The sequence below is a fragment of the Numenius arquata genome, chromosome 2, assembly GCF_964106895.1.
Source record: "Numenius arquata chromosome 2, bNumArq3.hap1.1, whole genome shotgun sequence".
Taxonomy (NCBI): Eukaryota; Metazoa; Chordata; class Aves; order Charadriiformes; family Scolopacidae; genus Numenius; species Numenius arquata.
Window position 1 is genome coordinate 4,487,495 of NC_133577.1, and position 27,272 is coordinate 4,514,766.

Genomic DNA, 27,272 nt, shown 5'->3' on the forward strand with positions numbered 1-27,272 from the left:
CAGACCGGTGGGTTGACAGTTTGTAAAAAGAAGTAAAATCATTTTACGTCTGTTCAAATCTGCCACAACCGCTCTGCAAACTTTCTCCAGAAACTCCATGAGGGGGCTTTTTAAAGTTGCAGAAGGAAAAATACCTTTACTAGTCCTGCCCAATTAAGCATGTCGAAGCTGCAAGTATTTTTAGCATTTACAAGTTCTGGAAAACTGTATTTGTGCAAACTTTTAGTATCACGAGAAATTCAAGGTAAGATTAGCTAAAACCTTATTTAATTTAATTTAGGTTCTCTGAATTCTCAACTCTCCCACTCTGCTGGGGACGTTACAACCACACTAGATGCTGACTGAGCCAGAGGGCTGACATACCAGTGGGAGAATTAATCCTTTTTTTTCTTCCAAGTCAGTCAAATTTGCAACTTTCTACTTGTCCATGCGTTCACTTTTTTATTTCTCTACAAAGTTAGCCCTGTATAAGAAAAATACATTTACTTGATGCCCCCCCCATGATCCCAGGGACGGCAGCACAGATTGCAATGTCACAGCACGGGGCGCATTTCTGAGTGGAAAGATTTGTGGCTTCAGAGGATCCAAAGAATAACCTAATATTAGGTATCAAGAATTTATCAGCTAATTGAAAAAACAACAGTTTAGGGACTTATGTAAGGACATGATTTCAAAGAATCAAAAATGTACAGCAGATTTGAGTGCAGTTTAAAAGAAAAAAAAGAAATCAAGGTCCAGCGGTACAGCAATTATTGAAAACACTATGAATACACACACTCTCCTGACTGTAAATTGAAACACAAATGCATTTAGTAACAAAAAATAGGAATTGTTCATGAGTACAAGGGAGACAGACTCACTGAGTGACAGTGACTTTTGCATTTCTGTGTGCAAGGTTATGGCAATAGCAAATCCCCAGAGATGTCCCCATTCAGTTTGTGCTTTTTTTCCTTAAAAAGACAAAAGACAGACATACTCTACTTACATATTTTACAAAAAGTCAGCCAAAGACTCCAATTTTGAAAACTATAATGAAGATAAAAGGAAATGACAGTATGCATTAGAATTTCATGACAAGTAAAGATGGTAGGAACGGTGGTACAGGATTGCCCACAGGAAAGGGACTGAAAAGATGGAAGCGCTTTCTGTGGAACAGTTCATATTTCAAGGGTTTTTACTTTGCATCGTGACAAAACCGACTTCTTGATCGTGCTCGCCATGTCTACCACCCCCTACTCAATAGGGATGGAGTTCTACTAGTTAGGTCACTTCTCTGGGATATGGTTAAACTGGGTACAAAGTCCTTACTATAACCAACAGAAACTATTAAAACATAGAATTATAGAATGGTTAGAGTTGGAAGGGACTTTAAAGATCATCCAGTTCCAACCCCCCTGCCATGGGCAGGGACACCTCCCACTAGACCAGGTTGCTCAAAGCCCCATCCAGCCTGGTCTTGAACACCTCCAGGGATGGGTTTGGCTTTGGTTTTTTTTTGCACTTCGGCAAGCTACAATCTTCCAATTAAAAATTATGTCCCTATAGACTACTAATCCACTTTGGGCGCAAGCCTCAGCTGAAAAACAACCATCTCGGTGGGGGTTGTCCGCTATTTGTTCACATATGGAACTCAAAGCAGACCCATCTCGCATTTTTAGTACAAACACTTAAACCCTAGTTAAATTCTACAGTCCAGAACCATGGCGGAGCCTTGAACTCAACAAGAACTGCTTCAAGGGCATTGCTCTGCTTCCATTAAGACAGATACTAAGGTACAAAGATGAATAGAGTTACAGAACTTGTTCTACATGAACCATAAATGCTCTTATAAAAAACCCACGTGCCAAAGAGTACGGCAACTCTCTATATTGAAAGCTACGATTAGATACAAGAACACAAACAAAAAAGTTGTTGCCGACAAGAAAACCCTGAAAACTATTGTGCCATTACAAATCTCAAAATAAAAGTCATTAAAAAATATTATTTTGACCAAAGAAAGTAGCCACAGTCATTTTCCGCATTGTCACAGAACAACGTTCAGTGCTGGTGTTTTCTGGACCATGAGCGATTTTAATAAATTGAGGAAACTGAGAAGGGAAAAGCTCTCTGTATTCACCAGAATGGAAATAATGATGCTGGAAGGCAGGCTCCGATGAAGATGAAACCAGCAAAACACAAGACTAATATTAGACAAGTGTGCCCGCTCTGCAGAAACGACTGTGTTCTCTGCAAGGCCTCCAGCTCAGTGAATAACCAACGCCTTTTACTCTGGATGGAAAAAAAAAAATTAATAATCCGAAGGAAGAAGAATAAGCAGTGAAATAGGAACTAGCATGTTGCACATAATAGGTGTTCTCACTGTTTTAAGGCAATGTGGTAAAATGGTGTCTCCCCCTGTGTCCCCAAGACAATGGGACTTTTTTTCAGAGCAAAATGGAACGGGAGGCCACGAAGATGCTCAGAGGGCTGGAGCACCTCTGCTATGAAGACAGGATGAGAGAGCTGGGGTTGTGAGAGAGTTGGAAAAGAGAAGGCTCCAGGGAGACCTTAGAGCCCCTTCCAGCAACTAAAGGGGCTACAGGAGATGGGGAGGGACTCTTGATCAGGGAGAGTGGAGCCATAGGACGAGGGGTAATGGTTTTAAACTGAAAAAGGGGAGATTTAGATGAGATCTTAGGAAGAAATTCTTTCCTGTGAGGGTGGTGAGACACTGGAACAGGTTGTCCAGAGAAGCTGTGGCTGCCCCATCCCTGGAGGTGTTCAAGGCCAGGCTGGATGGGGCTTTGAGCAACCTGGTCTGGTGGGAGGTGTCCCTGCCCATGGCAGGGGGTTGGAACTGGGTGATCTTTAAGGTCCCTTCCAACCCAAACCATTCTATGATTCTATTTGCAGCTGGGGACATGGATTCCTTTACTTAAGTAGCTAACTATTGTAAATAAATTTTTTAAAGAAAAAAAAAAAAAGACATCTGCTCATGTAAACTAATAATACAGGTGATGGAATGACACAAAAGGTACCTCTGATAGCTGACGAGCCCAAAATAGACAGAACTTCCAGACCCAGCAGCTTATAAGCCCCTGATTACAAAAGAGCTGTATTAAAAGTTGGAGGACCCAGTAGGAGATGTGACATTTTACGGGGTTTTACAAAGAAGCATAGCTCAAAAAGACTATAACATGAAAATCCTACCCTTTTTGCTACTCCAACCAGTCTCTTAACATCCAAAACTTAAGAAGCTACTGGAAAGGTATAACCTTGTAAAAAGTTAAATGATACATTAACTGAGTTTATTTTAAAAAGCTGTGAATCTTAAATCAGTTTAATACATACATTTAAAGATCACCTGAACAATTATTTTGAAGAGAAAACTGTTAAACATGTTCAGATTTTTACCATTTTTAATGTTTCAGAAGAATAAATGTAAAGAAAGGACAAATTGCAAACAAAAGGCATTAAAAATGCATTGTTCTCCTTTGCACATGTAAATTAGGTAAAGTTAAACATTTCACACAATCTGTTCAAAGGAAATTTGCTGAGTGAACATACACCTTTTATAGTACTCGATTCACTAGGACTAAATGTAAAAACGAAGCAAAACACATACGCTTATCAAAACCAAGCAAAATAATTAACAAGGTGCTGTTCTTCCTTTGTTGTTTTTTTTCCCTCCAAATTAGAGACTAATATTGATCGAGTTCCAGCTCTTCCTCTCCTTAACCGTTCCAAGATTTCAGATTAAGGGGTGATGTTCTATGCCATAAATTCAATTTTCCATTACTCCTCAACTACAAAATACTAAGTAGCTTTTTTAAAAAAATTAACTGCAGGATCACAATTCTTCAACAGAAATTTCAGAAAAGCTACTTAAAGTTCTAGTGCTTTTTCTTATACCCGATTCACCTAAAATAATTTAAAAGAAATGAGATTTATAAATTATTTCTGTGTAAATGGGACAGTTTAAGTATTCCGTAGACATTCAACGTCAATGTCAAAAAGATGACCCCAGGAGAAAACTTAAGATTTTCTCCTTTTAGCTGTATTTTGTTTTCAGTGTGTTCTTACACCATGACACCCAAGGCTCTAGGTGCACCATCAAAAAAGACATTTCTGCAATATGCTCACAACCTACCAATTCAACACCAGAGATTACATCTTACCATGTGCTATTTACCAGTGTGCTTTCCTTATTTTTTTATATTAGGTACCACTTAAAATCAGAACACCTTCCCACCATCATCCAGAGTCTTACTCCTCTCCTTAACGCTATTTTCCACTCGTGGTGGAACATCAGAAGAGAAGCAAAGGGAAATGAGGCTTAAAGTCTGGTCATGTTCTTATCTACCGGGTTTTGGTACCATGTCCATAGCAATGGGGTATATGAAGATGTGTTATTCCAGATGTGACTGCTCTCTACTGGAAGAGACCTTGATTGGCCATAACTATTATAGAGAATAAGAATTTTCTTCTACCTTACTACTGGAATTCAAAGCTCAGCTTTTCAGATACAGCTGGCTACATCACCACGAGAAGCTCGTGCTGGGACACCTTCCAGATATTCTTGTGCTCTAAAGGACTTTTTTTCTCTATTTACCTCCTAAACCGGAGCAACTCCTGCCATTTGGAAAAAAAAAAAAAAAAAAAGTACAATTTCAGTTTTGTCCTAAGTGCTACACAGATGAAAGTTGAATAAATCACACACAAACCTACTCAACAGCAGCTATCTTTAACAAGAGACAAATAATAAATAAGTACATCAATAGGAGAGGGTGACCACACTCTCAGAGCATGGCTTCAGATGCAAACTGTTAGATAAAGTGGTTTGAAACTATTCAAGCATCCTTTATTGCCACATAATTTTCTTCTAGTTCCTTTATGTCAAATTGTCTGCCTTCTCTGTCAGATCAACAGGCTTCAACATCTGCTTTTGCTGCTTCCTTTAATTCTAATTGACGTGAAATGACTGCTCATTTCATAAACAAACAGAATTAGTTTGCCATACTGCCATCTTGCCCCATTCATATAATAGAGTACCTTTGAGGTAGGGCAAAAATGCAGAAGAAGCAATAGCTATTAAAAAATACAAAGAATAAGAAGAAAGAAAAGCTTTAGCATTTTTTGTTATTTCAATGTGTTAGTGGCAACACATTTACAGAGAAAGAATCTTTCAAACCTAGGTGTGAAACTGCTAAAGAGCTCTGAATCTAACTTGCAAAACAAACTCAAGCTGCATCAATGATCAAGGGAACTGAATTTATCCACAGTGCAGAACTTTTGCAGTATTAAAAACAACATATTAGCAGAAAAAAAAAAAAAAAGCCAACAAGTTCACACATCTATAACTACTGTTTTAGAGAGAAATTTTAAGCTATCTGAAAAGACACGAAGGCAGTTTTCCTGGACCACCACTGTGCACCACACTGCTTGTACAAACACTTGGCTACAACAGATTATATACCAGAAATTCCCTAAGAAAGACATTACGGGTGCTACCAGTAACAACGGACATTATTAGCGATTTAGAAAATCTAACATTACTTAGACGATTAAGCTGACAGTAGGGCTTTCAGTAGCTAACTGAGATAAAAACCTAGTATTATGCATAATTGTATTTATCAGGGAAACTCTTGCAAGGAGAAGTGCAGATACTGGCCAAGCTGAAGTAAGCAGGGTAAAAGCTGACATACACAACAACATACACTTCAGAAGCAGAAAATGTATTTTTTAAAAAATTAAATCTGTTCTGCATTAAAATTTAGGAGAAGTTTATAAAAATTGCCTCACCCTTCAGCATAAGAAATGTATTCACCTACATAGTTGTTTTCCCCTTTTCTTTGCAGCATGTTTTACACTATCTGCATTACTTACCTACACCTGCATTATTTATGTACATTATTACTCTGAAATTTTTTTTATTCATGGTTAGAGTTGGAAGGGACCTTAAAGATCATTCAGTTCCACCACCCTGCCACGGGCAGGGACACCTCCCACCAGACCAGGTTGCTCAAAGCCCCATCCAGCCCCATTCAACACCTCCAGGGATGGGGCAGCCACAGCTTCTCTGGGCAACCTGTTCCAGGGTCTCACCACCCTCACAGGAAAGAATTTCCTCCCAAAATCTAATCTAAATCTCCCCTCTTTCAGTTTAAAACCGTTACCCCTCATTCTATGGCTCCACTCCCTGATAGAGTCCCTCCCCATCTCTCCTGTAGCCCCTTTAGGTACTGGAAGGCTGCTATATTCCACATTTTCCTATGAAGTCCTCTGGCACCATCCAAATATATCTGAATTCCAGAGTTATCAAAGATGAACTTGTTTAGCTAAGTCACAAAAACAACGGAGACCGAACATCGCCAGAATCTGAATAAGGGAAGCCTATATTTGGAAAATAACAACCTATATATAGATGTGATGTGAAACAGCACTGGAGGCTCTTTTCTTCATTGCCAAAATCATTCAGAGACAAGAACTGATTTAGAAAAAGCTGTGTAGCTGAGTTTAGAAGAAAAACCAACTACAGCAAAATATAACCTGCAGTTTTCAATAAGATTCATCAGATGCAGATGAATGCCAGGAAAAGTTCATTTCCCAGTATGGAGCAGTGCTTTTCACTCTATCCTCACTTTAGAGAGGAACTTGCACGACTCGGGCTCATTGCTTAATGTATTCCTCTTCCTCCATGCAGTGAAAGATTAGTTGGACACTTTACACTTCCAGCGGTACCTGCAAGCACACAGAGAGAACCCACAACCTTACAATAGTTTGTTTGTATAGAATCATGGAATTGTCTAGGTTGGAAGGGACCTTTAAGATCATCTAGTCCAACCATCAACACAACTCTGATAAAAACCATCACTAAACCATGTCAGAAAGCACTATGTCAACCCATCTTTTAAATACCTCCAGGGATGGTGCCTCAACCACTGCCCTGGGCAGCCCATTCCAAGGCTTCATAACCCTTTCTGTGTCAAAATTTTTCCTAATATCCAATCTGAACCTCCCCTGGCGCAACTTGAGGCCATTTCCTCTTGTCCCATCGCCTGTTCCTTGGGAGAAGAGACCGACCCCCGTTATCAGAATATCAGTATACACGTTATCAGAATAACAGCATTAAAAGCGTACGATTCAAATCACATTTCTGCCTTGAAAAACGCTTACTTAGATCTTTAAGTGGCCTTTTTCCTCTTTTTTTCAACATAAGCACTCAGTGTACAATGCAGTTTCACCCCCTTGCCTAGTTGACAAGCAAAGTTAGTCATTTTCCTGTTTATGTGGGTCAGCAATAGGGAAGAGGAAAACATTAAAAATAGGAAAATGTGATTCTAAAAAACCACACAAAGTGGTAACAAGGACTGAAACAAGGAGTACCCAAAACAACCTCAACTCATATTTTGGAATTAGTTAGACAGAGAATTTCCATTTAGGCTGAGGTTTTACACGCAGTAAAAGTATGGAAGAAGAACTGAAGGGACAACCAGTCAAAGCTCTTCCATGTCTCTGCCAACTGGGCACGACAGCTCCTGCAGACACAGGTATTTTCCATGTTAAAGTTACCTACTTTTCCAAGCTTTTGGCATTTTAACCATTAATTTCTACCAAGGATTCTGACAGTAGCTCAAGACTTTTAAGTTTAATGGCCATTTCAAGTGTCACAACTATAATAGAAGGGAGGAACCTGGTATGTTAAGCATTTTAACTGTCCACCCTGAAGACCAAAATGCTGGTTTTATGGAAGAACAGGGAAGCTGAGGTAATGAAAAACGAAAAATATTTTGTCACCCAAGAACAAACCAGTTCAGGTGCAAATAGAGGCACACCAAGTAGCGAGTGGGTGGCATTTCTGTTGGTATGTATGTGGCATAATACACTAGACTACGCAACTAATATGTTTTATAACAATATTGGATCACACAGAATATTTAAAAAAAAAAAAGTATGATACTGCAGAAACACTTCCAGAAGACAGTGCAGAGACAAGGTAGGCATTGATAACGCAAATTTTACAGGGAAGAAACAACACTGTTTGTAGTGAAAGACAACCAACATACACAGACATGGTATAGTAATTTTGTGGTTTAAGCTTGCTTTTTTGCACCTTTCTGGCTTTTAACTTCATTTCTGAATTTTTACATGCGTTTCCTATTAGCGTTCAAGCTCCTTTCCATCAGTAACGGATATATTTTAAACAGTTCCTTTTGCTCCCACAGTTTTGGATTTGATATGCCTATATTTCTAATTTTTAGACGTCTTACTAGTTTCTAGAGCTGAAATGCATTGGTTTATGACTGCAAAATACTGTCTCAGCCTGGTCAAGAGCCTTGCTTTGAGTACTGAAGTGCAAACTTCAGGCAGGATTTACAATGCTTACATTGATATATAACAGCACTACAGCAGCAATCATTCACCCTTAACTCTTAAAAAAATGTGACTCCAACCATACCTTCCTGGCACTCCAGCAATCACATCTGATAAATTACTAAATTCTTCACTTTACCTTCTAAAGACACAGAGAAAACCAACTGATGGTTCATCTTTACCATGACCTGAAGGGACTGAGGTAGAAGGCCACGGTAAGAACAAGTGGAGCTACTGGTTCCCCAAGACCTCTGGTTCTTCTGGAATCCCAAAGTTCTAAAAAGGACACAATCATTTTTAGTTTTATCTAAGCTCTCTTGGCTTCCAAGCAAAACACCCAATTTTCATACACAATACAGTCAACTATGAAAATGATTGAATTTGTATTGGTTTACACTCTGTCCAAAAAAAAGTAAATCAAACTAGTGCTAAAGGACCATAAAAGAAAACTCAGAAAAAAGCTGGAGTGTCACTTTTTCCAGTGTAGGTGTACAGTATGTGTGAGGAGAATCTCGAAAAGGTATCTCAAAGGATTTTTAAAAGCTTTTCATTGCTGGTGACACATTTTTCCCTGAAATAAGCCACTTCCTTTCTAAAACCCACACAGTGCCTCAGTGTCAAGATTCAGTAACTTCTCGAAGTCTGTGTATACACTTTTCTTACACAAAACACGGAAGTCTTAAATTCTCATTACTTTCCATGATTTAAGATATAACTATATCATCAGTCGTGTCAGATTTCAAACATTTCCATTCGGTGAAGAACGCGTTCTCTTTGTCACCGACTGCATACACGCCAGAACTGAGCATCACTGGGTACAACGGGCTCTCATCACTGTAGCGGGCATTTGAGAACTGTCCCCTTCCTGAAATGTCAGCACAAGCAATTGAATTTGGGGACAAAAATGTCTTCTGAACTACCCAGGTGTAAATACTTCATTTTCCAATGTGCGAAATCAAAGCATTAGAGCCCAATACGATAAATGGAAGTAAAACCTGAGGGACTCTAAGCTAATGAAAATATATTGTATGTCACCATTAAACTTCAGGAAGTTTGCTCCTCCAGGATTTCTTTGGGATTCTCCCTATAAATAAAATCCACAGTATCAGTTTGGTTTGGTTTTTTTCACTTAAGGCTCCCAACTTCACTAGTCCATTAACCACAAAGCAGAAATGATAAAAGTTATCTGTTAAAGCACAATAATCTCTATTCTGACACTTTGCACTAGGAAGCAACCGCTATCACAGTGTCCATCTGTAGCATAAAAAGACAGAAGACAAATAAGTATTTGTCCGTGGACTGAGAAACGCCCGTTATCCTGAACCAAAACCAAACCTTGCTGCACTCACCTGAGTGAAAATTAAAAGCTAATTACATTAAATGATGTTGTGGTCACGTTTGTGGGATTTTTGTTTATTTTTTACTGGCGTAAAGCAAGAATGAAGGAAGCTATTTGTGCAGGAGATGCAAAAAAAGAATTCTAGAAAATTGAAAGATAAACAACATTAACAAAATGCAAGCTAAGCACCTACTAATTTTACTTGTGGCTTGTGTTCTTGAAACTGCCCACGTGTCTTAATAGCTACGTCAAAAACATAAATACATGCAGTATTAATAATAATCATAAATCAAAAATAAATGCTAGTGAAGAAATACTTGCTTTTCTATTAAAAGCTTAAGCAAAGCAGTATAGTAAAGTATTTAGAAAAGTAGAGTTGAGCTTGAGAACTGTGCCCTATTCCTAGATTATGTGGCATACCATGAGTAAGGCTTTTCAATTTCCTGTGCCTTACTTTCAATTTTGACTCTTTACTGTGAAGCTTATTTCTTATTAAATATTTATACATACAGCCTTATAAAGGCCCTGTTCTTGGTCCTGTTCCTGAGAAATCACCATAATCCAAAATAGCCAGTGCCCCCACAAAGACAGCTCAACTACGACGACGACTTCATTGACAGAAAAGACTAGATTCCTTCCTACCCCAAAAACAATCAAACTAAACATGCTCAGTTCACAGTAGTTTTAATTTCCTGCAAGGACTGCACATTTACAGACACCTGACCTCCTTCTTGCTGGTACATCACTAAAACCAAAAATCTTAAGTGTCATAAAGCGGTTAACAATTCCGTTAATGGTGCCCGAAATGGAATAGAATCTCGCTCACTCACCACTATCTGTATTTGTTCTGCAATACTAACACAGGCAAAAAGAAATGAAAATGCAGTTTAGCCAGAAAAAGCAAGCAGAAATGAAATGAATATGCACAGAATATGCAGATCCTTTTGACTAAGAGGGTACCATTTTTACATAAACATTTTTTAGAAATTTGAACTTTAAGAAGGGTTTCTCAGAGAACCCCTAAATACCAATACCAAACGAAATTACTTGCTTCTCTTGACTATAGTGAAAGCAAACTTATTACAACAGTGCATTTCAGATCGCAATCTCTCAACGTCACTAATACCCACTGCTGAGATCAAGCAGCGGATGCCCGAGAAATGCTGCACATGTTGCTAGTTAAAAGGAAATCTATATTACGATTTCATTCTTTGATTTTGTGGGCAAAAAGACTCAAAACAGCCAACAGAAATATTAAAATAATGTTCATCTCCATCAGCTATTACTTCCATATATCGACATGGTGATGAGTAAATACCTCACAAGCAACTCTTCTCTAAAATCTCCATATTCTTCTTACAAAAGAGTGAGACAATTTTTACTACGTCTAATTCTTAACAAATTGTTCATGAGTTCTTTCCAAATGTCTCATTTTAATCTCTGCAGTCTACAAGCATTTTACGGGTTCTAGTCATTTGACTTCCAGAAAGCTGTAAAAAAGGGCAGTGGGTTATTTTCTAAAGGAGCACCAAGCATCCAAATCAATTACTTGACCAACAAACTACTCACGTACCTCAGAAGTCACTGCCAATTGTCAGTGCAGATGAAACACAACAGTTTCACAAAAGAAGTTTCTCTTACTTCCCAAGGGAAAATCCTCTAAGGTCAAAACCAGCAGCAGACACAGAATTATAGGTAACTCGGACTCATCTAAATAGCATCATCTCATCTCATCTAAATAGCAGCCTGGACATAGTGAATTGAACATAAAATCTACTTAAGAAACTATCAGCTGTCTACGCTTCACACAAACCGAAAAAAAAAAAAAGATTTGTTATCCATAAAAATTCAACTCAGTTTCCAAAAAACTAAGAAAGCAGAGAAGCGTCCCCTTTCAGAACTCTAGAAAGTTTATTTTTACTGCACGAATGACAATGCGATGACATTTTTGCTTTTTTTTTCCTCCCAACCATAATTCACAATCAACATTTAATACAAAACCGCTTTAACAACTTTGAAAAGCTGGGCACTTTAGATTTGAAATATATGTGAATAATTATACCACTAAACTACTGCCCTTGTACAAAGGTACTGTGATAAACTATACACATTTCATAAAGACAATCCATGTCCTATCTTCCCACAAATCCTGTGTATCGCTATTCATTTTTGCTGTAGTGCTAGCTGCTCTTTAACTTTTTGGGGAAGTATAGAGATTTTCAGAAATGGTTGGTTACTGAAAAAAATGTATTTGAACAACATGATTAGGGGAAATGGGGCAAAACACAAAATTGCAAAGACTACCTCACAGCATCACTTAGTCTCTTCGAAATAAGATTTTGCAATATTATTGTGCAACAGTTCCAGAAAATGGAGTTTTTGCTGCCTCTGAAGCTTAAGATCCTGAGAATTGTCTTAACAATTCAATGAGAAATTACTCATGTAGTTATTTCTGAATAAAAAGTAAAAACCAGGTACGTGAACTTTTAATCACATGGGTTTTTTTAAATCTGAAGCTTCTCTTCTTAACATTCTATACTTTTCTCAGAAGTGTTTTCTGTTGTAATTAAAACACAGCTAAATATAATTACGTTAAATCACACCCCAAAGAGTACAAAGATCAATCGTTTTTGAGATCCCAATGGGCGCTGTCATTTTCCCACCCTTCTCATACTTTGACTTTCAATTTGCCCTGGTTTCCCAAAACAAGTTCAGATAGAAATCGGCTAGAAAAAGGAAACCTAAAAGAGAAAAATGGAGCAGGTATTTAGAGACACATTAAGAATGTTGATTTTAAGAGATCAACTGTAGTAGCTCTAACTTCTACTGTAAGAGCTTGAAAACTAACTTTAGACAGTTGCTTTCTTTTTATTTCATTGACATCCTTTCCTATTTAAGATCCAAGTAAGGTTTAAAAATGCTACCAAAACAATCTAAAAAGGCCCCAAACTTTACAAACCCATTTCTAACCAAAAGCCAACGGGAGCCTCAATACAGCATCTGATTACACACCAGCAGATGCCAGTTTTTGCCTTACTTTCTCCAAAGGAATCTTCCATGGAAAGAAGTATGTCCATGGCAAACCTAGACAAGAACTGGAGCCTGTTTCCACATTAGACAAAATCATTATAAAACATCCAATCACAACTCTATTTCTATCAGGTAAGTTAATAAGAAAGTGTAATTAAGTCAGTCCTTTAAGAATACGCATTTTATTTAGGTACATAAAGCAATGTCCACAAGGCAATTTTATATTAAAATTATTCAGCAGCCACTTAAAAATTATGTACAAAATAAATTTATATACAAAATACCTTAGGAGTATACAGTCTGAATACCAGAAGTAGTATGTCTCCGTAGTTTAATATTCTCTTTTTTATGTCCATACGCAAATCCAGACACAAGTACTTTGCAATGTTAATATGTGAATTCCAAAACAAATAACACAATTACCCGTATTAGACAAAGATACACACCAGCTGCAAAATTGGGAGGGGGAGTTTTATAAATACATCAATAAAATAAGCTCACTGTGTTAAGCATAAAATAGACAGTTTAGTTAACAAGAATTCTAACATTCATCGGGCAGAAACACCTCAGTGCAAAGGCCAAACACAGACTTCTTATACAAAAATGCCATATACCATAATATCATGCAGTATTCTAAGACAATTAAACCTGTCACTAATGACACAAACCTGGTTCTCAGTAGGGAAATTAAGGAATAGTTAAGGAAGCCATTAAAATACCTGTTTCATTTAAAAAGCAAATATACTAACACATAATCTTTTGTTTATAAAAACAAAACTGTTAAATTTTCCAAGCGTGGAAATAAATGATCTCTGCTGAAAATTAATTGGAATTCAGGTTTATCCACCACTCGGGCACCTCTGCAGTGTTCAGCCTGCAGGGCTGGACTAATTCAAGGCTCACTTCAGGATTCAGGATTGCAAAACAAAGAAAAATCCCTCCCCTACTCCCTTATACACTGAACAGCATGTATTGCTTCTTCCAGAACACTAACAACACTGAGACAAATGCAAATGAAAAAGTATTTATATATGAAAATCTAGCTACCCAACAAGATCCGCGATAAACATAAAATGCTGATGTCCTTTGGCTTCAGTCACTTGTTCAAACTTTAATCTGCATTAAACCTATGGGAAAACCGAGCTCCAAGTCCTACACGCTGCCGCCTACTACTCGTACACACTTTTCAAGGGAATCCCTAGTTCAGGCTCTAAAAGTATTAAAAATTCTAGGATTTATGCGAAGAAGAGCAGCAAGGGGAATGAGAAAACAGACCAAAACCAAAGAGAAGCTCAACAAAAATAAGATAAAATTATTTAGAGGGAAAACCAAAGTTCTTCAATGAAAATTTAAAAAACACGTAGAAATCTCTATCTACATTAATTAGGGACTCAAGAGTATTTGGAAAACAAGAAAGCAAACCCACCTAACAATATACCACTTTGCACTAATATTTCACTTTTAAACATTACAATTTATCTACTAGAAGAATACATACAATTTTGGAAAAAGTGAACTTTAATGATAAACTCTCCAAATAAGACATTTTGCCTCGGTGGGAAAAACAGACTTGGACTTCTAAGCAGTGGGATGTTAATATATGGACTAACGACAGAGAAACTGATCACTATAAAGCATTTCATATTGTTCAAAAAGCAGAATTTGCTATTAAGACTAATGAATAACACAACCAGTATACAATCAGCATCAGCCAGACTTTTCTAGAAAGTCTTCTGAGGAAATAAATCAATTCTACTCCTGTTCATGAACTTATCAGATCATAGTATTTACACCAGGTTGTAATATTTACACTTCCATGCTTTAAGGCACTCAAAATAGGGAAGGATACAGATGGCTACATTAACACATAAACACTGCAGCACTGTCTTTTATATAAAACTTTTATTAGTAAGGGTTAGAAACATTACTTTCATCCAAAAGGTCAAAGGTCCTAAATGACACCAGTATCAACCAGACGAACCAGCACAATATACAGAACATGAAATTTGTACCTGAGAGCACTGGAACATGTTTTCTATTTTTTATTTAGAAACAAAACTGTAGTGCAACCTGAAGTCAGGAATAAATCTAACGTTTTTGTCTCCTTTTTGACGTCACACGCTCAGCAAAAATTAGATTAAAATTAGACTAAAATTGTATCTACTGTTCCATATTAGCTGCCAAGTTTAGCACAAGTAAGTGTATGGCAGTATCCAAACAAACCTATTTTTCTAGTTGCAGCAGTTCCTTTATTGCACTTATTGCTGTTTGGGGTCTAAAATACTGAACATTGACACTGGAAATATATTAAAAGTAGTAACGGAGTAGCAATTTAGCAGTAAACTAAAAAGAAAGCTGAACTATACACGCAGTTACTAATTTGACTAACAGGGGCACCACAATCTGGTGCTAAAAAAAAAAAAAAAAGAAAAAAATAAGTCCAGAATGTCCTGATTCTGATCTTCCATCTAAAGATTCAAAGTACCAGCAATGGGTGCAAGCAGAAGAGAATATATTTCCATTACTAAAGGAAGTTTTCTTCAAAACGGACCCGAGGCAGATACAAACAGCACCTGTGCTTTGCCTGATTGTTGGTTTTTTTTTTTTCCATTGAGCAAAGACTTTTGTGCTAAAGTTGAAAGAATTGTTATTCCAATCCTTTTCGGAAAGACTCGAGAATAAAGCATCGAATCCCAGCGAAACTTCTCCTGAAATACATGCCACATCTATACCGACAAAATAGCTGTTTTAAAATGCTGAATATTACATTTTGGCAGCTGATTGGAGGTTGGGGGGGGGCACACAATTTCAATTGCTTGCTCCCCTACAAATTTGGTCCTATCAAAAACTATACATGTCCTATCATGTCCTATCATAACTAAAACTGTCAAAACCTGAGGTTAGTGAGGCTTTTAAAAAATAGATGTATTTCTGTTGTAATATTGCAATCAGTATTAAGACGGAAGAGAATAATGACATTGAGCAGAAATAGCAATTACAAAACTGGGCAGTTTAACAACATCAGAAAAATCTAACTTTAAGAGCATTTAATCAAACAGGCAAAATGTAAACTGAGGTTCCTATTCCCCAAACTATACACCATATACTAAAACTAAATTACTTTACCAAATAATAATTCAGTGTTCTTCCCAACGAACTGTAGCTTCAACACCCAGAGAGACATTTCAAGAAGTCTGATGGTGTTTCTAGAATTTTGCACATGCAATATCTAAATACTAAAATTCAAGACTTTGCAAAAGTTAAAAATGTTCAATCGTCAGTGAAAATTAGGCAAAAATAAAGATATTCAGTGCAACAGCTTAAAAGTTCACATACAAATTTGCTACCAAACAGTGAAAATTGTAAAATGTCAATTAAAAAAAATAGAAAAATTCGATTCTGGATTATAAATAGGTCCTATATAATTAAAAGTGTTTTTACCAAGATACAAATGCTGATTTTTATTTTTTCTCCCACTACTCTCTTGTAAAAGCTTTTTTTTGGTTAGCTTTCACAATATCATCCGGAGATGCTGATTTGAAGTCAAATGGTGTTATGGCTATTAGAGGACCAGTCTCCTTGGGTTTTACATCTTGTACTTGTCTACTGTACAGGAAAGCTTTATGTACCCCAACCGTGCGCCGCTTATAACCTTTTGGAGGATAACGGAGACACAGGGTTAAAGCAAAAGCTGAAGGTCTTGCACACAGCGCCTTCATCCATGAAAGGGACAAATCCTGACTTTTAGGACTAAGCCCTCTTTTGGGTTTTTTCCTTGTTTTGACAAAACTAGAACATTTTCCTTGTTTTTCTTTTACAAGTTTAGTTTCGGGGCTTGAGATGTTTGACTGTCCTACCACATTTTGTTCTGCAGATACATCTGCTTTTTTTACAAGGACACTTAAATCAATGTTGGTTCTTTTAGAGGGCCTCGATTCGGTTACACTGAGCATGGGGAAGTCCGTCCTTTGTTCAGTTTTATCTATTTCAATAGTCTCTGCTATTAAATCCGAGAGGGATAAATTCTCAACCTCCTTTAGCGGAGAAACTTTAGAGAGAGCTAGAGAAGACAAAGATCCCGTTAGCTCTGGCATCCCACCTGGAGTTTGGGGTTGACTTACTAGTTGTGATAACGGTGAGGTTCCCAGTTTTGTATCAGCGAGACTTGCTGTTGACTGGGTATAAAGATCAGCCAAAGAATAACAGGGGCTAGAACTGCTTTCCTGGTGCTCCTGAAGTAACTCAGCCAATGATGTACTCCCAGACCTCAACACTGGCAAAGCTGCCAAGTCTGAAGAGGGGCTTTCTTGTTTCCTACTTTGCACAAGCGAAGAGAAATTTTCAAGGAGTTCACTCTTTCTATTTACAGTGTGACTGACTTCGTTATCAAGAGCCAATTTTCCTAAAGCACTCATTAAACACGGAGGACTGTAAAAATTTGCATTACTATTACAATCAGAAGTACTCGAGGAAACGAGAGGAATGCTGTCTTCAGGACTCAGGGAATCACAAACCACGTTCTGCATCAGCAAGGATTTCAAGTCCTGTGCTTCCTTGCACTCCAACTTCTTAAAGGAAGGATTTCCAGCTGGGTTACTTCCTATGCTAAAGGAAAAATCTTCACTGGCAGGAAGCGAGCTTACTGCATTAGCACTTTCTGGTAGTGGATTCTCTGCCTGTTTATTCACAGGTTCACAAAACGATCCTTTACACAAATCATCACCCAAAGAAGGTGAGAGAACAAGTGAAGAGGATTTCAATCCTTCCCTTTCAGATGAAGGTATCCTGGATTTTTCAGCATTAAGGGGCATTTTGTCATTTGTAATTAAAGAGTAACAAGCTGAACCACTCTGGGCTGTCAGGTTTCCAAACCGATGTTTGTTGGTGTTATTAGCAATGTTTCCTACTGCACAAGAGAAACTGTCTGCATCAATACACATTTCTGGACAACAAAGTAAGTCTCCTTACCTTACAATAGCCAATAATTTTCAGATGGAAGTGCAGTCACAACAAAATGTCCATTTTTTTTTAAAGTTGACAGCAGCAACAAAAAAAAAATCAAGAAGAAACATGAAAAGGCATTTAATTACTAAGTGTTATCCACAGATTTGCAATATTTACAATTAAATTACAGGTATCTACTGAAATACCTGAGAAATTTTAAGAATCAATGAAGAATGCCAGTAAAGATTATGAAGATTTAAGAATAAACCAGAATTAGGAAGTTACTGTATAGATGCTACCCACAAAAGGGAGGTACTGGGGATGGGAGATGTCGGTTCTCCAAACAAATAATGGAAGTGCATAAAACTTAAAGATGTCCAACTTTTAGGAGGTGTATTCATTCAGTTACGTCATATATTAGAAATCAGAAATTTACTGTGAACTGCAGATGGTTGCAGTTTGAATTTAAGCTGACACCAAGGTTTTATTTTGACGTCTAGCTCAGGAAAAGCTAGTTTCCTTTAAATGTTTTTAGAACACAGAAATAGAAGAGCAAGCTGGTCTTTTTTAATTTTCTAATAAATGACTAATGCAGTAACAAGCATCTTCACAGCTTGTAAAGCCAAAATTAAACTGTACTTAGAAATGAATCACCTTGAATGCAAACAATTAAAATGAATGTAAACAATTAAATAGAAATATACCTTTTGTCGTCTTTCCTACAATCACAGCGTCCTCATTCTTGGTCTTCACATTTTGCTTACTGCCTTGTGAAAGCACAAGATCCAAAGCCTTCTGTACATCAAATTTACTATCCAGCACTGCTTGCACCATTGTTTGCTCTGGTACAGACTCTGCCAAAACTTCTCTCATTTGATCAAGGCATGAATTAAGACGGGCTAAAAGAGACATATTACTGTTATAAACTGCACCAAAAAAAAAAGTCTTAAGCGGCCTAATCACCAGCACCATATATCTGATTAACAAAAACAGCTGAAAATTATCACAGTGGGAGATAAAACCTTTAGAAATTAATTCTGATCTCACTTACTGCCATGATAAACTTTGGCCCCAAACCCTGCAGAATATTTGACTAATTTCAGATAATGATGCAAGGAACATATCACTGAATAATCATTATTGAAAAACTTTGATGTTGTAAAATTAACTATCTTCACTGCAGAGAAGAAATACAAATAATCGCCTTAAAATTATCCAAAGTAATTTAGTGGAATCCCATTGAACAGCACGTTTTAAGTGTTTACAGATATATAATTAACACCCAAAGTGAAACAGCATTTTCGGGCCTGAACAACTGAAAGCTCTCGATCAACAGATTTGAAACTACCTGCAATATTTACCCTTCCTAAAAGAGTAATTCATTTTTTGACTGATAAAAAACAATTTTCTTTGGAGCATATTTCTGCAACTAGTGTAAGCCTTGACTAAGATGAGTTTCTGAAGTCTTGACTTGCTGCACAACAAGAGACCGAAAATTCACCAGGCTGCCACTCTCTGGAAGTAGGGTGCTGATCAGACATACGCGCACAAGAGAATAGAAGAAAATCTTCCTGAATATCACAGTTTCTGCCAGTTCAGATTTTAGAAAACAGGAACTGAACAACAGAAAGGCAACTACAGATTCTTTATTTTAACACCTCCTCGAAGATGGTAACGTTTAAGGAACTTTGCTATGGGAACGCAACACCGCAGAATTCCAGCTTCCTCAAGGTCACTCAAATCAGCACCCTTGACCTGTAATGCAAATAGCAAATCGATGTTCCCCAGACATTTGCTCTGCAAAAGAATTACTGGCAGAGCCCTAAACAATGTACTGGTTGGACAATCTTGCCAAACTCTCTGTAGCCACATTGACCACAACCAATAATTTTGTATTAACGGCCAACACTGCACACTACACCAAACACAACAGGTCTTGTGGATCCACTGCTGTTGTCACAGTAGAAATGGATCCTTCTAGGTTTCTTTTCTATCTTTTTTAGTCCAGAATGTTATTTTCCTTCTTGTTCCAATATCAATTCTTAACTGATTGAGTCTGTCGAAAACATTCTGAAAAGCCAGGGTACCATATACATCACTTGTATCCACATAGAGGCTGATTCTTTCAAATTGCCCTCTACAGCATTATTCTCTGCTGTAAAAACATGCATATTACACCCCAATTTATTGTTTTTACCCATATATCTATGTGTTAGCCACTTTACATGGAATCCAGACAGTTTCTATTTTATCTATTGTTTCTGAACTTTCCGCAACTTTTTTAAAATACCAGATGTCATTCATGCATTTTTGTCTATTCATTCAACAACACACTTTACTCTGAGCTTACGAATATTTTAAAAATAACCCTGATTATTTCCAAAACATCAAAAACTAAGTTAACCATTAATACTTCAGAAACAGACTTGTGAATCTTTTTCACAAAGCATGTAATTAAGCTATCGGGCAGCAAGTTTAAAAAACAAAAGCAAGTATTTTTTCCCCAAATAAAAGCAAAAGAAAAAGCAAAGAACTCAGCTGATAACATGGAGTTCACGGCTGCAGGACTGAATGGAAACCAAAGTCTAATGAATTCAAAACAGGGTAAGAAAAGACTGTAGAAGATACAGGTATCTGAAGATACTGGCCACCATTTCAAGGAAATGCATGACTTTGAATAACTCTCAAATACTGCTATTGCCATAATTTGGAATACAATACAACCATTCTCCAAATACTCTGCTTCTAATACTCTTACCTAAGCATCCATTTGGGGAGTCAAGACCTTGAGCTACATGGATGCTTGGCCTGAGACAGTGCAATTGTTCTTATGTCTGAATTTCATATCAAATCTCATTATTTCTAATAAGAAACTAAGAACATAATGCATAACATCATGAATGCAACCAAATTACAAGTAATATAAATAAGGTAGTTACGAACTTGAAGAATCACCCCTGAAGCTAAGCTCATGAAGGGTGCTGTTCTACAACGAGATTACAGGTTGTGAGCAGTGTCAGTCATTTATTTAGGACTACTATAGTAAGTCCTTAATTCATAAAAGAGACTGTTCTGAGAATCATTTGTTTTCTATAATTACCTCTATCAACTTCAGTCAACTGATGGTTGGACGTAAAATAATCAGCAGTATCATCTGTACCTTCATAGCCATACTCTTCTTCTAGTGGCTCAGCAAATGCTGCTGGTTTGTCTCGTCTGGAGTAGATAAATTGAGCTGCTGCATTAGGTAAAAAAAAAAGTATTAAAAAAAAGTATTTTTTTCCTCTCCTTTAAACACAAAACATATCTAAAGGGAAAAAAAGTTAGGACATTGACCTGTTGCACTGGTTTCGGGGCAGGGGGTGGGCAGTTATGGGACACTATTGTATAATGACTACTAGCTGAAGACTGTACAGAGCATATATAATTTATGCTAGAATATAAATAAATCACAGTGAAACCACAGGCTGCGTAACATCCCTGTATCCGTGTAATGCAATAATTCTGCAAAGTTCAGTATTCAAACAAAAGAATATAGTCCAGGTTTGAAAAACAGTATTTTCTATACTGAATCACCATCTATGGCTTAATGTCTTCAGAACCTTACTCCACAATTGGGTTTTTTTACCTCAGTTACAAGTGAAAAAAAAAAAAATATAATGAAAATAACATTGCTTTTAGAGTATGGCACTGTCAAACTACCGATAACAATTTAATGGAGTTGAACACATTCTTCTCTTCTTGGAATTTCATTAGAAATACAGCCAATGAGTAAAAACGTATATTCACACAAAACTTTAAACTTTTGATTCTGATTTAGCAACACATTGAGGCATATACAGACAAAACTTCTCACTGAACGTGAGTCCCAGTCATTACATACTCTCAGAAATGTACAAATAATGTAAACAGATTTCCTTATGTTATGTCCTATTCTCCCCAGCTCTGAAATACATACTGAAACCATATGTATATCCAGAAATCAAATAATATAGCCTTAGCAACTGCTTCCCAAATGCATACCGTCTCATATTCAATCACCACAACTGAAGCAACTATTAAAAGATCACTGTACAATCTAAATCAGGTTATTTTATAAATGAAGCTTACATAAAAAGAGTTCTTAGGAAAATTACTGTGCACAAACAAGAATTATGTCTGCAATTTAGCAGTTTATACTTACTTAAAAAGTAAACACACTGCACCTTCTCATCACAAAATACAAGGCTACCTTAATTCTTAGAAAAGGTCTGATAAATTCTAGCTATTAAACTTAGAAATTGAATGGAAGACAATCTGAATTTGAATCAGGGAATGTGACCACAAATAATACACTCCTAGATTAGCTTAAATCCAGGTTGAATCCAGCTGGGCTGAGCCACTCCGATTATGTCCTACCTGAGCACACAGCACCACTATTTTTATACCTACTTTCCACCATTACAGACGCCAGAAGGCTCATTAGCTCCACATGATCTTGCCTGAGAACAGAAGCCAGTGAGGACCAGCGCTGCACCCCACATTTAGCCTCCCCACCTCACATTTACCCAAAGTTGTGTAAAAGACCCCAACTATCAGGTGCGGAATCTCAACTGTTAAACCCAGCTAGATCCTCCTAACGCTTTTCAAAGATACCAAATGCTTCAAGACTATCAACACATTCCCGTGAACCAGATTTTTACATTATCAAGTATGTTCTCACCATCCAAGATACTATTCTTGTAGGACTGAAGATGTGCCCAGTTGTCTAATGTGACTTCCAAAAGTACAATCACTACCTGATTTTAACAGGATTGTGGCCGCTAGGAACTTTTTAAAAGCTTCACTAACTTTTAAATATTGTTTCATTCTAGAAATAATATCAAATTAGGAATCAATGAACAACACTTACATGTAATCATTTGAACTAACCTGTTGAAGGAGAAATGCAATAGTCATCTTCCACTGATTGGCCATACACATCATCATCTTCAAAATCTATGGAGGAGAAACAGTAAGATTAGTCTGCACAATTTCTAAATACTTAGTATGAGAAATATATTTCTATAAAAAGGTCTTTTTTACACAAGATTTTAAGAAATTATGCGCCTCTAGTATTCCAGAAGTGCAATTAAGTGGTGTTCATTTACATAGGTAAGAAATTCTAAGTTACAATAATAGAATTTTAACTTTTAATACTCTATTCATTAGGAAAGCTAAAAATCTTCAGGAGCCACCATGTGTCACATCTCCTTCTGCAGCATCTCCTTTGGAAGGCTGCCCTCCCAGTCCAAACCCAATTTTCTAGAGTTCCACAAATCTTTTCCCACGGCATTTCTCTTCATATTTCTGCTTGACCTCTCAATAGTCTTAACTACGGGCAGTTCAATTACAGTCTCTGCTCCAACAACTCAGCACCAGCGTTTCTACTCCATACCTATCTACTTCTCAGCTTTCTTCCCTGGCCTATTCTCACAGCCATCTAACTTTCAGCTCAAGTTCAGGAAGGCAAAAACACAATTCACAATTCCCTTTGAATAGGCAAAACTGTTTCAGCCAAAAAGCAAGAATCTTACGCAGATACTTAAACACAGCGGTGTATTTTCCGCCTTAAAAAAGAGGTATCAGGAATCAGTTACCAGGAAACACAAAGATAAAGTAAATTATCCCCCCCTCAAAAAAAATAATCCCAGTATTATGTAAATCTTGAAAATAAATTTGTAATTTTTACTAGGTAATAATGGAATACACAAAATAAGCAATGAAATATTTTTAAAGATGTTGCATACACTTGGCAGTCTCACAAATAACATATATTGTTTGTTGTTTTAAAAGAGCAAGAGAGAAAAAAAGTAGCTAACAGCTAAAAAACATCTGCACTCTGCTATCAACTTAGAGACCACGCATTTGGGACATTACAAACACTGTATCCATCTATAAAGGGCTCAGAATTTGGGGCATGAAAGGTTTATTTATCTCTCAACACAGAACAAGAAAAATCAAAGTAAACTTAACTCTATAATCCACTGGAATTTTCAAAAAAAATGCCAACCAAAAGTAGTACCTAAAATGACCGGCACAAGTGTATGAGAAGTGTAGTGAAAGATGCAGGAAGCAACTTTGGAAATTTAATTATCATGGGACAGAGAAATCATGTTCTAGGCTTGTTTCGATTGTTTTTTAAAAAAGAGCATATTGTTATCTACTTTTTGACCATACTGAAAAGAACACACTGTCTCCTGGTTCCATGCTAGGACCAATTAATCTATAAAAAGTCTAGAGAAGAGGTATTATGGGTTTTTTCCAAGGAAAGAACACTTTTTGTAGTTTGGCCAATACTTGGACAGTGCCAAGGAGAACTCCAAGAGTAGTGACCGAAATCAAGGTAAGTCTTGTCAGTGTGCATCACTTGAATCACTTGTGGTTTAATCTCATACTGGTTTAATTTCTAGACTAAGTAAAGACACCTCAGTGAAAATAGCTCAGTTTACACTGACCATAAAAATAATTATTTGAAAATGACAGAAATTACAGAGAACAGAGTAGAAGCCAGAGAAGCATTCCACAGTATCTACAGCTGTATCACCAACATACTTGCAGCTGGAATATCACATTCAGTTGTGATCACAATACCTCAAAAAGGAGAGAGCAGAAATAGAATATGGTCAAATAACAGCCACGAGATCTAAGTCCTCAGAAGCCTTCCTACAAAAGGAGACCCAAAAAACCCCCGCGAATATTTACTTTAGAAAGGAGACAAATAATGGGGACAGACAAAGCATTACAGAATCTTAAGTGGCATAAAAAGAATATATGGCATTATATTACATTAAAAAAGAAGACACAAAAGTGTACTTCATTTGGAACAGAAATGATTGTGCGCAACTACAAAAGTAGTATCCAGTGTAAGTACAAAGACGACACATATACACACTTCTAATTAGACCTGATGTGTGACGCAGCAGTGAAGTTTCAAATAGCAAAAGCAATTTAAGCATCGTATGGGTACAGCAAATTACTATGTATCTCAGCAACCTCATTAAAAGAGATACTAATGAGCGTACAAACTGTGAAAAGAATTCTACAGATTGGGCACCCAACTTCACAGATCAACGATTCAACCAATCTGTGATGAAGGGAATCTCTGAAGGATGAAAGAATCTAGCAGTAAAATCCCCAATCCAGTCTAACATTTTGCCTATATTAGCTAAATTTGCACTAGTAAAACCTGCAAAGTAGGCCACACAGATGTCATGGCTCGCATGGATTTCCGTGACTTCCCCCAAAATTCCAAGCTCACAGTGCAAAACCCAATTTGTGTTACTATAATATATATATATATACACATTGCAATCCGTGCAACTCAACTGCAAAAGACCAGAGGCAGGCAGAAGTATTTCTTGCAATTTTTGTTTATAATCTGACAGTGTGAGGCAATGAACTAGCTGCTCCCATACCAAAGGATTCTTTAAAATACTAATATCAACCAGAAGTGTGTCCATTTTTCCACAGCCCAAGCCAAGACAAACAAAACCATTGTGAGAAAAGGTTGTGATTTACAGTTTGCCTAAGTTAGTGGCACAGGGCACTGAGGAAGCTGCAGCACTCCAGGCACAAGCCAAGTTCTTTACATACGAGCTCCTCCGTTCACAGAATGGTAGGGGCTGGAAGGGATCTCTGCCAGGTACCATGGAAAAGAGCCTAACCCCATCCTCTTGACACCCATCCATTAGGTATTTATAAGCATTGATGAGGTCCTCTCTCACTCTTCTCCAGGCTAAACAGACTCAGGTCTCCCAGCCTTTCCTCATAAGAGAGATGCTCCATTCCCTTGATCATCTTTGTGGTCCTCTGCTGTACCCTCTCCAGCAGTTCCCTGTCCTTCCTGAACTGGGGAGCCCAGAACTGGACACAGTGCTCCAGATGGGGCCTCATCAGGGCAGAGCAGAAGGGAAGGATGACCTCCCTCGACCTGCTGGCCATGCTCTTTTTAACACACTCCAGGGGGACTACTGGCCTTCTTGGCCACAAGGGCACATTGCTGGCTCATGGTCATCCTGTTGTCCACCAGGACTCCCAAGTCTTCTTCCTCAGAGCTGCTCTCCAGCAAGTCAACCCCCAACCTGTACCGGTGTATGGGATTATTCCTCCCCAGCTGCAAGACCCTATGCTTGCCCTTGCTGCACTTCATTAGGTTCCTAACGCAAGCATCAGGTTCCGTTCAAGCTCAGGTAAAATATGACAGAAAAGTGTCTGAAAAACAGGCTCTTCCTTAAGACGCTCAACCCCACCCTTAAGAAATAAATTTCTTCTACAAGGAAAGGCTGTTGCCTCTTAATTGTGGCTGAACGACAGCAACCATTTGCCAGTTAGGCCGGGAGCACAAACTGTTAAGTCTCACAAGAGCAGAGAAGGGCGGGCTGGGCCCTACTGAGGCTGGTTTTTCAAGCCACTCCCACCCGTCGGCGAAGCAGCCAACTCCGGCAGCTTGAGGCAAAGGCTACTACTAAACCCTGTCGGGGCTCGGCCTGCTCGCCGGGGCCGCGCTCGCCCGGCGGGGTTGCCCCGGCAGCGCAGGCGGTGGCCATGAGGGTCATGGGCAGCGCGGCCACGCGGGCCCGTCGGGCGGGAAACGGGCTGGGGGGGGGCTTTGCGCGGCGCCTCGTCCAACCCCCGCGGAGGGGCGGGGCCCGGCGCTGCTTCTCCCCGCCCACCGCCCTGACAGCCCCCCGCGCCCGCCCTCCCTCCCTCCCTCCCCGCCACCCGCCCCGGCCCCGCCGATCCCTCCGGCGGACACCGCATCTCCCCTCCGCCGGGCGGAAGGCCCCGCCGGGGGAAAGAGTGCTGGCCTGAGCAGCGGAGGGGGAAGGAGACGCGAAGGGGCCGGCCCCTGGGGCCGCCCCCACAGCTCTGGCGCCAGCCGCTGCTCGCCACTACCTTCGTCGTAGTTATAGCCTCGGACGTTCCTGTGCCGGGACATGATGGCGGCGCGGCGGCCGCCTCGCTAGCCCGCGGTGGCTCTGGCGCGGCGGACCTAGGGCGCCATGTTGGTGTCCGGCGGGGCCTGGCGGAATTCCCCCCCCCACCCCCCTTCGCGCGCAGGCGCGCCGGGCGCCCTTCCGCCCGCCTCGCGCTGCCGCGCATGCGCGGCCTCTCCCGCCGCCGCCCGGCCCGGTGGCGGGGAGCGAAAGGGGGCGGGGTCTCTTCGCCACGCGCGCTCCGCCCCCGCGCCGGGCCGTTGGCCACGTCAGCGGCGGGCGCCGGTCTCGCGCCGCCCGGCCCGGTTGGGGCTGAGGGGGCAGGCGGCCATGAGGCCGGCTCCCCTCACCGCGCCCTCGGCCTCAGAGACGGTGAGGGAACAGCCGTCGCCGGGGGGGGTGGGGGGGTGCGTGTGTCTCCGGTGGCGTCGTGCTCCGCCCCGCGGGGAGCAGGCCCGACCGGGGGTAACGCCTTTACACCTTACCTGTCTCCCCCCGCCCTCGCCGTGCTGTGGCCAGCACTGAGAGTGCCGGCAGCTAACCACCCCGCTACCCAGCTTGCCACGGGTCCTATCCTACCGTTGGGTGCAGGCTCGGTATTTGAGGTGTAACCCTCATTTCTACATCATTATTCACACCCCAGGCCTAAA

The 27,272-nt window shown here is 39.2% G+C and overlaps 2 protein-coding genes across 2 annotated transcripts in view; both read right to left on the reverse strand.

The window, feature by feature from the left end:
- The window catches only part of HBS1L (HBS1 like translational GTPase), a 62,235-nt gene extending 35,491 nt beyond the window's left edge, over positions 1–26,744 (reverse strand). The window contains exons 1-4 of the mRNA XM_074163412.1: positions 26,582–26,744; positions 22,577–22,642; positions 20,766–20,903; positions 18,370–18,564 (exon numbers count right to left, since the gene is read on the reverse strand). Of these exons, the coding sequence (XP_074019513.1) occupies positions 18,370–18,564; positions 20,766–20,903; positions 22,577–22,642; positions 26,582–26,624 (442 nt within the window). The 5' untranslated portion in view covers positions 26,625–26,744. The remainder of the gene's footprint in view (positions 1–18,369; positions 18,565–20,765; positions 20,904–22,576; positions 22,643–26,581) is intronic.
- Positions 16,198–17,136, reverse strand: LOC141462609 (uncharacterized). Its single transcript, XM_074144581.1, has one exon. It carries the CDS (start codon positions 17,134–17,136, stop codon positions 16,198–16,200), a length of 939 nt encoding a protein of 312 aa, XP_074000682.1.
- Positions 26,745–27,272: the final 528 nt, after the last annotated feature.